General features: G+C 30.1%; 1 protein-coding gene across 1 annotated transcript; it reads right to left on the reverse strand.

The window, feature by feature from the left end:
- Positions 1 to 13,333: 13,333 nt before the first annotated feature.
- LOC106407109 (cruciferin BnC2) lies at positions 13,334 to 15,760 on the reverse strand. Its single transcript, XM_013847902.3, has 4 exons — positions 15,330 to 15,760; positions 14,575 to 14,957; positions 14,076 to 14,495; positions 13,334 to 13,892 (listed from the first exon to the last, which is right to left on the reverse strand). Exons 1-4 carry the CDS (start codon positions 15,610 to 15,612, stop codon positions 13,488 to 13,490), a joined length of 1,491 nt encoding a protein of 496 aa, XP_013703356.1. The 5' UTR covers positions 15,613 to 15,760; the 3' UTR covers positions 13,334 to 13,487.

The following is a 15,760-nucleotide window of genomic DNA, read 5'->3' on the forward strand; positions in this document are numbered from 1 at the left end:
GTTATTAAGCCTTTTGCATCAAAAATTCTACGGCTGATTATAAATTACTCTTTTACACACAAGCACATGCTGATTATAAATTACTCTCTTACACACAAGCACATTTGGGTTGTCCCTTTCTAAAAAGCTTAACCATTTGCCCAAAAATATTCAACATTTTTTTTTGTGCTTAGAATAGTGTTGTGCTCTAGTTGGAGAGAGTGAAGAATTAGTGAAGCCAATTTCATGAGAAAATAATCTCTGTCTTGCGTGTTGAGATTCAAGAGTTGAGTAAAAATACAACAAGGAAGAGGAAGACCTCGCTGTTCCTCTCTCTTAATCCAATCTTAATTACCAATAAAATGCTAAATTACTCAATATAATTAATGTTTTTATATATGATCAATTAATGAAATTTAAAACAATATATTAAATTATTATGGGAAAATTGCTAAAAGAGAACAAAAAAACAAGGTTGTTGTCCCTTTGGTATAAAACCAACATGAAATTGTCTCAATAGTATAATTTTTCTCATAATCCCAAAAATATCCCTATATTTAATCTAATTAAACACAATTTAAAAGTTAATTTAAATTTAAAAAAGAAGTTAATGGAAAAAAGGAAAAAAAATTGAAAGACAATTGAAAAAAAAAAAAAGGGTATAGATATGCATCATAGAGAACAAGAGTTTGTGAGAAGAATCAAAAGAAAAACTATGGAAAAATCATAGATTGATGAAGAAGAGAAGGGAAAATCGTTTTTTCTTTAATTTTTTCAAGTAAAATCGACCATAACACATTTTAGGAAGTTATAATATTTTTAGGAGATTTTTAAAATATTTTCTTAACTGAAATTTCATTAATTTTCGCAAAAAATCAGGTATCCTTATCCGTAGAAGGCGACTTCTAAAAGTTTTGAAGAATGATAAAAATTCTGAATACACTTTCTACTTTGAGTAGACGTAAGAGTACATTGTAGAAAATACATTTCCCGAAATTTAGAATACTTTATAAACGTAGAAGATGCATTCGGAAAGAAAGTGGATACCTTTACGATTAGTAGAATGCACATTCCTCTTTTTTAGAAATTTAGTAAATAGTAAAATGAACGTTCTAAAAGAAGTAGACGAACGTGTTTATTTTAGAAATTATTTTCTACTATACCATTTTTCGTTGAAGATGCATTCTACTTTTAGTAGAACGTATCTTAAAAATCTTATTTACCAAGTTTTTGAACAAAAGAAAATTACCAGCTTGTGTATATGGATGTTTTATTAATTGTTTATATTTTTAATAATTTTTTTGATTCTCAAAATTATTTATTTTATTCGTTTTCAGAAATACAAAGGGTAAAAAGGAGAAAAAATGGACAAAATAAATTTTATATCAAAAGGACAACAACTTGTTTTTTTTTGTTCTCTTTTGGCAATTTTCCCAATTATTAATAGTTATATATATCAGTTATGAACTAAAGTAGTATTTACATTTGCAATATTAACGAAATATAAAGTTTATAAGGACTAAAATGATAGATATTAAAGTTGGGAAAATTACATGTTTACCACTTTTTTGGTACCACTTTTTTATTTTTACCACCACTAATGAGACATTTTCAAAAATACTTTCTTCGTTAAGTGACAAAAAACTCTTATGCCCTTGTTATTTATATATAAAATAAGTTATTATTTAAATAAAAAAAATAAAAAATAAAAATAAAATAATAAAAAAAATAATAAAAAAAAAAATAATAAATAATAAAAAAATATGTTTTCGAATTATACTTTTTCAAATTTGAACTTTTTTATAAAAAAAAATTTTTGAATATTTTTTTTTCAAATCTTTTTTTCGAATTTTTTTTTTCAAATTTTTTTTGAAAAACGAAAATTATGTTTGAAACTATTTTTTATATATTTTTTTTAGTATTTATATATTTATTAGAATTATAAATTTCACATTCCAAAAACCCTATCCACCCCTCAACTCTAAACCCTAAGTCTAGATTAGTTAACTCTAAGAGTATAATTGTATTTTACCTTTCATTAAAAGTGAGGGTAAAAGTGGTTAGTGTAAACATGAAAAGTGGTACTATAAATGTGGTATTTGTGGCAATTTCCCATTAAAGTTAACAGTATTATTTAGAAGACAAATAATTTTGAGGAAGTCAAAAATATGAAACCTCAAATATAAAGTTTTGTACACTGAAAATATTTGAGGTTTCACTGTACAAAACATTATAATTTGAGGTTTTGAGGTTGCTCTTGGAGAACATATCTATATTACTAAAACTGAAGTACCTTTCGGTACTGTTTGGAAGCATGAATAACAATATAAATGAGATTTTTTTGGAAACATGGATAGCATTATTTTTACTACTTATTTTTATTTACACATTTAGCCATTTTATTTACAATAAATTAAGTACTTCTTTTTTGTATTTCTTTTTATTTACAGATTATGCCACTGCATTTAAAATAAATTTAAATTAATTAATTACAATTCCAAAGTTTATCTAACCAAATCGATATTCATATATTGACCATTATTAATATTGTACGAATATTAACTAAATAGTATGTTGTTAAATATAAAAATTTTGAGAGTTCATTTTCAGGAAAACAAAATATCATAAAAATTAATAATTATTCATAGAAAACTAATGCAAAAAAAATAAAAATTTTAGTATGTTGATTCATTTTAAAATAAATTGACAAAAAACAACAAGTTAATATATGAATAGTACAATTACATCAAACTGCATCAAGTTAAAATTTTTTTAATATAATATTATGTAAAAATAAAAAAAATATTATAAAACATCTATATTAATCATAAAATAATATATTCTACTCTATATGTAAATTACAAAACATAAAAAATATACATGAGATTTTTTTTTATAAAACCAGCAGATTTATGAATTTACGTTGGACAAAAGTTAAATCAAATATATGCGCGGAGGCACGGGTCAAGTTCCAGTATCTTATATATTAAAATAGAAGTCACAACTTTGATTCATGTGTGATTTTTTTAAAAATGGACCTAATGGACCTATTTATAAAAATTCATATTACATTTTAGTTTAGACTAATAATAATATAATTTTTAAAATATTTTAATCATAATATCTTTTGATATCTTTTGATATATTTATTTTAAAATTCTAACAAATCTGTTTAAAAAGATTTTTACAAGATCTTCATTTTCGAAATTATATTTAAATATTTTTGCTAATTTCGAAATTAGTTTAAAATATTATTATACATTAATATATTCAGTTATATAAAATTAAAAATAAAAAATCTATAATATTTTATTTATTATATAATCATAATCAATCATATTAAAATAAAATTATTATATTGACCTAAATATAATAAAATTGTATTAAATTTATATATTTATATATTTTATTTTCGTAATTATAAAATATTTATGTTCAAAAATAAAATCTAATATGTTGGTAAGATGGGTTAACATTATCAAACTATATAATACATGCATAAAAATTAACATGTATTTCTTTAAAGTTGATAATATAAAATCTTTGTAACTACTTTAATCATAATATATTTTCATTTTAAATATAATATATATTTATATATTATATTTTAATATATTAATTTACTTAATAACTAAATGCAAATACAATAAGATAAATATATAATAAGAAGTGGTACACATACGATTTAAACAATTAATTAATTATAATATGTAAATTATAAAATTACTGTATTTGAAATAGTTATATAAATATTTAAGTATATGATTAACATTAAAACATATATACCACTTATGTTCTAATACAATAATTTATATATAGAAAAGTGAAAATAAACACCCGTGCGGTTGCACGGGTCAAAATCTAGTATTCTATTACAGCATAAGTACAAAATAATACTTGCCTAATTTTAAGTAATTTCTTACATATTTTCATTCCTTTTTAAGCTAATTACTAGATTTTGACCCGCGCTTTGAAAGCGCGGGTTTTTTTTATTATAAAGAAAGTTTGATATGAATTAGTATTTTTTGATTGTATGTTATTAGTTTATTTGAGATTTTGTATGTATATATTATTTTGTAACTCTCTCTTAAGTATGAAAATTTTATCCGGATCCAAAAAAATCAACTGAAACCGAGTAAAAGATATAGGTCTGGTTCGGTTCCGGATACATGGCAAATTACCTATTGGGTATGTTTTTGGACATGCGATCTCGGTTTGGGTCTGGATCTTACCGGAGACCCGATCGGGTACCCAAAGTATGCGAAATATTTTGTTTAGATTAGGTATTTTTGGGTATTTCGGATATGTTGCTGGTGTTACATATATTCTTTTAACCTTCAAGTTTAGGTTTTCGGTTATAGTTTTGGATAAATTTTCAAAAAATTTAAAATATATTTCAGGTATTTGGATAACTTTTTGGTTCATCGGATCTCATTTCAGGTAAAATTAGTTTTTTGACTATTTGAATATTTTTGGGTATTTGTTTGAATTTTTGGGTGATTGTTTGGGTTTGGGTGTTTTCGGGTTTGGATGTTTTCGGGTTTTTGGGTACTTCGGGTTTTTTCGGACTGATCCGGACCCGATACATTCTTGAAAATTATAGGTATTTTAGAGATATTTCAATTATGGGTCTGAACCAACCTGGACCCGAAAAAACTAACCCAAACCCAAACCAAAAAATTTCAAATATCTAGTTGGCTCCAAATCTTTAGGACTCAAAGGATACAAAATAAAAAAGAACCGCCAGGTACCTAACCCAATGACCCCAATACTCAAGGCTACTCTCTTTCAATATATTTGTGTGTATTTTATAAGAGTTGCATTTGTTCACTTGATAAGACTTAAGATTTGTTTGGCATATTTTTAGCTAACTAAATAGTATAAATTTGTAGGGTTTTAATATTTTTTAAAAATTTATCTTAAATAATAATTTTTACTATAAATTATTTTTTTCGTAATACATATAATTTTTTAACAGATGATTTGTTTATTTTTTTGTCAAATTTGATTTTGTAAATAGTTGGATATATGTTTGACAATTTTGAATTACATTAAAAATGTTAATTTTTTCAGTGTTCAAAAGTTTATATTTTGTTGATAAGTACTTGCCGTATATTAATAATCAGGTTAAAGGTTGTCGTGAATATTGAAAGATAAGTTATATCAAGGATTAAAATGTTTATATTGAAATCAATATATGGTTCGCAATCTTTAAAAAAAATGAATTTATCAAGGTATTAAATTTAGCAAGAGATATTAATATGATTATGTGGAGGATGATATTGCTTTAATTGTCGTTATTGTATCCTGTATTAATATGGCTATTAATTAAAATGTTAGATGGTTAGAGAAAATAAAGGTAGGATCAGATAATATTAAATGAGTAGGTGCAACAAACCTTTTGTAAGCAGATTTTTAGGATGATTTTATTTTAATAGTATAGATTAAAATATATAAAGTAAGACCAAAAAAAGTTAGTCTAATAAAAAGTTTCAACAACCTTGTATAAGTAGTTTTTTTCAGAATGCTTCCCTTTTAATAGTATAGATAACCACTTCATTTATCGTCTTTTCTAATTAATTCAACTTTATTTATTACAGAATTACAAAACATAACTATTATATCTTTTAAATTCTTTTTTCACTTTTTCAATTACTTCATTAATTGCATTTACAGTAATAATTCGATATAATTTATTTTACGTATTAACCATAATAGTTTCAGAGGTTTGAACGAAGTTACTCTATTTCGTGACGAGAATTCAAACCGGGTAACAAAATATTTTTATTTGTTTACATAATTAGTTAGACAAGGATATTCAGAATACATATCAGATTTTTGGGTATTAATTTTTTTGATTTTGAAATTAAACTTTGTTTGGATATAATAAAAATTTCTTGCCTGGGTTCAAATCGGATTCATAGAGGTCCATGCAGGTTCATAAGAACCTAATATTAGACAAATAACCCATATGCTTAAAAAGTTACAAACAATTTGTTAAAAAAATAAAAAGTAACACCCGCACAGGTCGGTCAAGCTCTAGTTTTCATTATCACCAGTCCAGAGATTGAATCCTCAGTAAAACCCTGAGGCTGATGCAAAGGTTTCTCGAGACAGGAACCACTAACTAGATTTGTAATGACCTTGGTTTCTTAACTTTGATTATTATTGTTAATAAACCAAAGCTCAACCACTAGTCTCTCTAACCCTAAATGTGTATCGCTATGTACATATATTCATCTTGTTCCACAAAACACAGCCACCTTTTATTTGATCAAAATCGTGCGAAAGAGTTGAGCTGCAAACGGCTTACACCATCTTCCTCTCTATCACATCCTCATGTCTCGCTTTTGTCCCTCTCTCTCTCTTTTTCACGTTTTTGTTAGAGTCCATATCAAGGAGGAGAGTTGTCTTGCGCCATCATAACCACTCTTTTCTCTATGTTTCAGCGAAAGTCGATCTTCAATAAAAGTTATATGTAAATCTTATTTGTATTTTCCCAAGGTAATCTCTGCAGAACGCATCAAGATCATCTGGGGAAAATTAGGAATTGCTAATCAAATCAATGAATCGTGACACATGAATTTATGGGTGAATTCTCCTTCCACATATAGATCCTCTCCAATAAGCGGTTTACCAATTGAAGCTCTATACTAAACGTCATATGTGTTTTACTGAGAGTTCATTGTGCGGTCCACATCTTCGACCAGTCTGGAAGTAAGGCAAGTTTTGGCAGCCAAATGGAAACTGATTGGAGTAATATCAATGGTTTAAATTTGAGGAGATTAAGGAATTTAATTTGACCGTTCAGATTGATGCGTTAACGGTTAGTGTGAGAGTTATGTTTTTGTTCCTGAATGTTTCTGAATCTGTCAGTTTTCTGGTATGTATCCTTTTGGAGTAAAAAGTATTTGGAGGTTCTCTTGGTTTTAAAAAGCGTTAGCTTCCCTCGCCATCCGCAAGGTGAGGTCTACCGATGTCCTTTTGCCTCAGCGCCTCATGTGGTGGCAGCATGCATATATTGCTAGAGCTTTTATAAGTTGTCTCTAAGAGCATCACTAAAAGCAATCTTATTTTTAAGGTTGGAAGAATCTTAAATTTGAGGTTTGGAGGTGTTTTTCCGTAGTGGTAAAACCTTAAGTCTAACCTTAAAAGAAATTTATATTTGCATTTTCGTCCTTCATATTAATCAAAACTGATTAAAGTTATCAAAACTTTGTATAAAATATAAAATATGTTAAAGTAATATTAGTGAAAATATTGATTAATAAAAAATTATGTTATAATAAATAATAACTGAAAAAAATTAATTAAATCATTAACTACAAATAAAATACTAAATTACTCAATATAATTATTCATAACTGATATATAAACTAGTATTTACATCTGCAATATTAACGAAATATAAAATTTATAAGGACTAAAATGATATATATTAAAGTTAACAATATTATTTTTTTTGTCGATGGTTAATTATGTTATTACAAATTATGAGAAATATTACAAGACAATTTTACAGCCGGTAATTTTACCTGCTTTATGAGGATTCACGTCTGACTGCATCATCGTGAGCCGTCCTATGAGATCCATGTTTGATGGTACTCTTTGTGTTATGCCGAAGATCTCCTGTATGTTTTTTCTCCATAAATCTGTATAAATCGCCTTTGCTAGGATTCGAAACCCAGACTTCCTGGTGTAGAAGTATTAATGAACCCTTAGTCAAACCACTGGACTAAGGAGGTTTCAGTTAACAATATTAATTAGAAGACAAATAATTTTGAGGACTTTAATAATATAAAATTTTTCAGATATAAGGTTTTGAGGTTTCCCTGTACAAAACTTTATAATTTGAGATTTTGAGGTTGCCCTTGGAGAACATAAAACCTTATATTTGAAGTTTTAAAGTTGCTCTTGGAGATGCTTTAAGCGATTAGCTGAGCTTTATTGATTTTAGTCAAACCAAATTGGTTCTTACACAATTAGGCTATTACACCGAGTAATAGATTCATCTACAAACCCTAATTCAGTCTTTATATAATAGTTGTACAAACTTTATATTCTTCATCAGTTTTTTCTCTGCTATTTTTTTTTCTCTTTGTTCATGGAAGAGGATTTAGGATTCTTTTGCTTATGGTTACATGATTTAGAACTATAGATAACCTAAAACTCTACAACTATTATTTTTGATTTTTGGTTTTACCTAAACCGAATACGAACCATAGCAGATATCCGAAGAAAGCAAAAAAAAATAAATCAGAACACATAAATTTCTTATATCAAATAAAAAGCCAATGTTAAATAACTATTCAAAATACTTAAAGATGCCAATAAATATCTAAAACATGAATTATTGATTCAAATTTATATTTTTGTATTTGGTTAAATAATTAGATTTTGTTTCGACAATTTCATTTGAAGTTTAATTATGATGCATTTCTTGTGAAATTTCAATAAAGTTATTTATTTTTGAATTTGAATATATTTTTTTGTTTATTTGGTTGTTAGTTGGTGGCTTTTTTTTTTATGTTTCTCACCAACAAGATTTCCTAGTTTTGAATCTTCTATCCGGAACATGATTTTCCTTACCCTGGAAGAAAACATCCTTTCCTTTTGTGCCCACAATAGGCGAGGAGGGATTCAAACCCCGACACTGTGATTCTAGCCATGTGCTCTATTCTTCTGAGTTATAAGACTAACCCCATGTCCACTGGATTTGTTCCCAGAAATACCCTATAAAAATAATTGTTTTTCTCTCCCAGCCATTTTGAGTTAAAAAAGCTATAAAAGTGCCTTTCTCTCTTTTTAACAACTTTAAAATCATGTCACCAAACTTTTATTAATGCAAATTGTTTAAACCTTCCATTTTTTTTTTGAACTAAAGTGTGTACTTTTAAGTCACAAAAAATATTTGGATAACTAAAATCTGAATTAGAACTGTACCTTAAATAAAAGAGACCCTAAATAAAATGGTTTCAATTGGGTTTGTAATCTCTTATATATTAATTGAGAAACATTACAACTTTCTTTTGTAGCCACATGTCATCACTAACTATAAGATGATTTTAAGAATCCATAGAAAAATAAGTTGGTCCATCTAAACATATATTATACTTTTTATTAAGCTAATTATTAAATTGGTTAGTAGTGTACAAAAGAATATTATCCATTTTTTTCTTAAATAAAAGCTACAGAATTACCTAATATGATTAACAGATATATGAGAATTAATTATTATGAACAATAAAGATTTGATAACAAGTTTTATATCCTCCCTCTTTTTTTTGTCTAATTTTATATTATTTAAAGAAATTAAACAATCACATTAACTATATAATAAAAAAAATTAGATATTTTCTTATATGTTACACTTTGTATTTCTGAAACGAGTATAAACTACTAAAAGTGTTAAAATTCTACATTGAAAATTTTGTGATTAGTCATTAATTTGTTTTGTTATAACAAGATAAATGATAATATAATCGTATGAATATGAAATTTCATTTAATAGATATTCATATTAAAAAATATATATATATATTAATATCTTTCAAATTAAATTATATACTATATAAAAATATATAAATATGTTAATTTTGAAATTTTCATTGAAAATGTATTGAGGCCTTAATATTTTAATTTTGAAATTTGCATTGAAAATTTTTCACATTGAAAATTTTGAGATTAATGGTTTAATTTTTTTGTTACAGAAAATATCTAAATGTTAACAAAATCATATAAGTAAAAAAATCACAATAATAAATATTTATATTAACATCTACAATATATCTATGTCAATACAATTGAAATTTAGTTATATAATATATAAAATAAATAGAATGATTGTTTTGATTTAGTTACCAAAACATTTATTGCAAATAAACAAGAGCTAATGCTATGATTATATGCTTACTTTAATTTAATTACATACATAATACATAAATGAATACAAAATAAATAATAACATGTAAAACTCATTTGGATGTATAATGTTCATCTCGCGTAAGGCGCGGATTTTAACCTATTGTTATAATATATCTGAATCAAACCCAAAAACTCAAAACCAAATCCAAAATATCCAAATGAAACTAAATATCATGTTTCTGAAAAATGAAATCCGATTGAATTCGAACAAACCCTATTAGAAACGTGAACATCCCTACCTAGTTTGACGGAAGAGGAAAATAATTATTATTTTGAATATTAATTTTAGGGACAATTTGTAAAATATACTTTTTATGATTTATAATTTGAAATATACGTCTCTATTTTTATTTTTTTGAAAACTACACTTTCTAACATGTGATAACACAGTTTTATCCTAATTTTTAATTCAAACTAAAAATTAAGAAATAATTTATGTTTGAGATATATATGTTTAAGTAAATACATATTAATATTTTAAAACAATTTGATACGTTTTCCAAAATATGTTAAAGATCTTTTTTTTACCTTTTCAGTTTTCACAAAACAGAAAATTCATCCAGCAGATTACAATCAAATTTATATTCCTCAATCACACAATTTTGTTAGCATTTTCTGTTAGGACAATATTTGTAATTTCATTTTGATATATTGATATTGGATACGAGTTGTGTGCAGTGTCTGATTTGGAACTCATTTTCTACGTAATTCATCTGGATTTGTTTTTGAAGAATTTTCTACCATGATCTTTACTTTTTGTTTGTATTTGTTATACCCATATTTATGTTTTAAGAACCTCATAAATTTTGAAGAATTTTCTAAAATTGAAATTTTATTGTTTTTCTTTGCTATTCGTGTCATCCTTTATATGGTGGTTGTCCTTCACTTAGTCTAAACTTTAGAATCTGATGAAATGTAAAGCAAACATTTGATTCTTTTTTTATATATATGTTTGTTTAAGTAATTTAGTTACACATGAAATATGCAGATCATCATCAGAGCTATCAACAAACGAGAATCAATCAAGGAAATTTGTGAAATCCTCCAGAATATCCTCAGCTTATCTTGTGACCTCGCTGTACTCTCTTTTATCTTTATTCCTCGTACACTAGCCAAGAGTGCTCTGCTAAACTGACTCACCTTGTAAACTTTTAAATTTCAAATTAATGCATTTACCGTTCAAAAAAAAAATATGCAGTTCAAAACAAAGTACTAGAAAATAAAGGGAGAAGGAGATCTAATAATTTGAAATCAAAGAAAATAATACTAGACATGCAACAATGCAAAAATGGAGCTGTATTTCTTTTCTTTTTTTCTCTTTACAGTCTCGTATTATTAAAAGGTCCAACAGACCAATATGAACAAACGCAAATATATATGGGGTCAAAAGATCAAGACTCAAACGAAAGGTAACAACTGAGACCTAACGAAAGCCCATAAAGTGAAGAGGACAACTCATGATCAGCATGTAGCCACGTGTGGCATTGCGAAGCAAGAGGGAAACAGGTGGCTCACAAGCAGAGACATCCTCATCCCACCGACTTGATTTCGCCGCCGGCCCGACCAATCGAGCACTCCACCGGAAGCTTACCGGAAACAGGAAGCTCAAGATTTAACTGAACAAAGACGACGAAAGACGATGACAAGCACAAGGTTGCCGAGCAAATAGAAAGACTCAACCGAAACAAAACCATCACCAAACTCCACTAGACTGAAGCTCAACAATGGAAGATCGTTACAGGAATCTAACTAGTGAAAAGGCAACAGTAAAAAGCCAAGACTGGAAAAGACTCGGATCTAAAAAGCAAACTACACCGGAGATGAGCGGATAGTCGCACGGAGCCGGCCAAGAAGATGCTAAGAGAGACACCTCTTGCCAGAGTCAGAACCGGCCAAGAAGATGCTAAAGAAGCCATCTCTTGCCAGAGTCATAAGCCCGAACATCGGGAGACATCGCCGGAAAAAGAAACCGCCGGCAAAACACAAAATGAGTACTCTCTCTCTAAAAGATTTGAGAGAGATAAGAGAGAGAGAGAGCCTCCAGTCTAGATATCTTTATAGAGCTGTATTTCAAAAAATGTTTTAAGAAAAAGCTCTATGCTTTGAGTAAAAATGGAGAACACAAAATTGAATGGCGTTGGCGTCTTCTATCATTATAGTATGCTAATATTTTATTGTTCAATCGTTGTTGTTGATTTTTTTTTCTAAAATAATGTTTTCAATTGCATAGTTTAAAAGTTATTTATGTTTTCATTAAACTTATCAATAGAGATATAATCATAAACATTAACTTGGATAATTTAGTCATTTCATGTTTAAATAAGTATATTTTTCCAAAAAGCTAAAGCATGATGTAATATTCAAAATATAATTTTATCTTTAATTGAGGGTTTAATTACGTATTGTCAACGGTATTCTATTGATTAAGCCCAATGGACATGTTACAAGGCTTGTACGTTACAAAGCTGAGATCCAATAAAACATAAGTAGAAAGAGAAACTAATAATAACATAAGGCCCAAGATGATCGGTTAGTGATTGTTGTCCATCCCGTGCCCGATGAAGAAGAAGCGCAAGACACGTGTTGAAACGTGTCTATCATGCAAGACGGCAAACACAACTGCCGCAGTTCTTCGCCGCCGGGAGTTCTGTAGGTAGATCATCCATCTCCTGTTTCTCCACACCATAAGATTCATGGATCTCTTTCTGCAAACGCCAAGACCTTTTACCTCCAGCTTTCGCTTCAACCATTGCTTGTGTTCTGGAAGCTCCATCCTCCGTAGATGATAATACAGAGATAGTTCAGTTGATGAACGAGAGATCTTTTACCGGACCATCATCCATAAGGAGATGCCAGCTCTGCTAAACCTCTGTTAAATCAACCGATATCAACCCAACTCCACCGCTTCCTCTCCGCAAAGAAACTTTACTAAAAGCCTATCAGCTTCACATAGAGAGTAAAGATTGACTCTCGCGATAGAGGATTGAGTGCGTATCTTTGGAGAAAAAAGATTCCAATACAAACAAACGGAATCTGACATTTTTTTGCAAAAGAGGAGTTTAGAGAAGAACACTATCGCCAACGCGAATTTATTAATTTCAACCACAAAACTGATAAGCAAAGAGAAAGATGAAGAACAGATCAGATTCGGGATGAAAACACAACAAAATCGCCCACGCGAAAAAGAAATCCGATTACACGGAAGAGAAATTGATCAAAGATCGAAATATATTACATCAAAAAAAATAATCTCGATCCTCTGTGAAAGTTAGATGTCTGTGAACAGAGGTTATCGAGAGAGAAATCTCTCTCTAAAAGTAGAGAGAGAACTCTACTTAATATAATATTATGATTTGGGTGTGTATCATATCTAAAGCACCATCTATTTTTCGGGTTATATTTGATTTATGTTTTTGTTGCGAGCCTGATAGACGAGAGTGATTTTATTCAGAAAAGGGGTCACATTTTACAGGTAAACCTCAACAAAACCAGTCGCATTTTCGTACATTACTATTATTATCATTACTCCTATGTAGCTTCCTTTTACAGTAGAGGCTCACTGTTAAACGCAGCCATTTAAGCACTCAAGCATCAGCCTTCCTTGGCCTTCCGTAGCTCGCTGGGCCACTACTGTGGGTCAAAGTGGTCTCTATTGTGTTGAACTTAACCCTTCTTGCTTCTTCAAGTGAGATTTGGTACCCATTGGCTATGACCTCTAATGGTAAACCTCTCATGACTGAGGTACGTCCAGCAAGAGTGTTGATCTGGGCGTTTGCGTTTGTCTTGAATTCTATCCACCTGAACTGATCGCTTGTTGCGCGTTTCACAACGGAGAATCCTTGTGGAATGGAAAGTAGCTGCCCTTGAGAGACTTGTCCATCGAACACTCTGTCACCGTTGTCGTTAACCACCTGTATTTGGGCTTCCCCGTCTGTCACGTAGAGAACCGCGTTTGCATTTGCATTCCACTGTGGAAGAACCATTGCATTCTACACCCACAACACGTTTGGATAGTCATGTTTAAATGTAGAAATGGAGAAGCGATAATTGTAATAGCCAAATTAATTAAACCGAATAACCAAAAATAAACCGAACCAAACTTTCAATGTCAATCCCTTTTAAACATATGCAAGCATTGATTTTAAATAGATAATATCTTTCGTTGTACTCACTTGACGGATTGATCCACGGAGGGCTGAGAGGCGAAGTACGCGAAGGATGGGTAGATCATAACTGTTAAGAATGCTGATGTAACCAAGCTGTGGCTTATACACATCCGCGTTAGATGGGTCATCGAGGTTATCCGTGCACCTTGCGCTGCATATGGTCTCTTCTAGACCGTTAGCTTCTGTCTCCTGTGGTCTCTGGCTTTTCAATGGCGGCCTAATAACACCGAAGGGGCCTTGGACACGGACAATGTTTCCCCGGTTATCTTGCTGGTTCTGAAGTTGTTGCGCTGTCCTAACATCGATCTTGAACGCTTGAGCAAGAACCTCTGGAGAGAAGCCATTAAGGATGTTGTTTTGTGGCTGTTGCCCTCGTCCGTGTAGCCATGATTGGCCTTGTGGGTTTTTTCCTGCTAAGTAAAATGGCTACAAAACACAAACAAAAAAGAACACTTTATAATAAAATTTTAATAATTTATTTTGAGGTTTTGGGGTATATATATACCCTTGGGTTGCGGTCAAGCTGGTTCTGGTGGCTAGCTAAATCCATGACGGCAACGATGACAAGAGGTTGGTTTCCATTGTTGTAGAACCATTGAGCTACACCGGGATGTGTAGCAATGGTGTCGCCGCTCCTTATGTGCTCTACTTTCTGGTGCATATCACGGAAACCTTGACCTTGACCCTGTTGGCCCTGGGATTGACCCTGTTGGCCCTTGCCTTGACCCTGTTGGCCCTTGCCTTGACCCTGACCCTGACCTTGCCCCTGACCCTGCTGACCTTGGCCTTGACCTTCTCCGAAGGGGCTGCCACTGCCTGGTTGGAATACTGATGAGTCCTGGAAAGTCTCAGCGCATCCAGGGACCACTCTCCCCATAAGGCCTTGTCCTATAATGTAACAAACCCAAAAATAAAGTTTCAAACCCAAAAATAAAGTTACATGTATACAGGTCTAATAAAAATTGAAGTATATGTTTGATTGTAATTAAGTTCTACTCCTAAGAAAGAATCAACAATATATATATATATATGTATGTTATTTGATCAAAATTTGAAGCCCAATCTAAACCAATGAAACATGTATAAAACGCAAAAACTTCTAAAAAGCTTTTGTAGCTCTTACAAGTCTATAACACTTTCTAAGAGGAATGAACCTTATCTTGAGTTTTAATGTCGATGTTAACACAGTCTTCAATTATAAAAGTTACCAAAAACCAAAACTATTTGGTAAAAACTAGAAAAGTACAAGAAAACACATACCTTTAGCAACGAAAGAGAGCTTCGCGGTATTTAAGAAAGAGGGCAAGTATAGACCCTGAGACTCGATTATGTAACGTACGAAGGAGACACCAGAGCAGCGTAGCTGAGGAGCGTGGTGGTCCCACACTTCGATGCGACCAGCCTCGGCCTTAAGTACGTGTGACGGCTCCAGCGCATTGAGCTGGTCTAGTTGGCACTCGTTTGGAAACTGTTGAGCTGTAGAGCCATGGAGAAAGATCAAAACTGTTATCGAAAAATAGAGAAGAGACGAGAGTCGAGCCATTTTCTCTTTACTTATTCGCTGTAGTTCTTCTGGTTTTACACTTGTTTTTGGTATAGCTATTTATAGGGAAAATATTGTTCTTATAGAGTCGACTATGTACAATCTAGACATCGTTTAAATTGCTATCTTTATGTCTTCATCTGTAAAA

The sequence above is a fragment of the Brassica napus genome, chromosome A2 (assembly GCF_020379485.1).
Source record: "Brassica napus cultivar Da-Ae chromosome A2, Da-Ae, whole genome shotgun sequence".
In the NCBI taxonomy this organism is placed as follows: Eukaryota; Viridiplantae; Streptophyta; class Magnoliopsida; order Brassicales; family Brassicaceae; genus Brassica; species Brassica napus.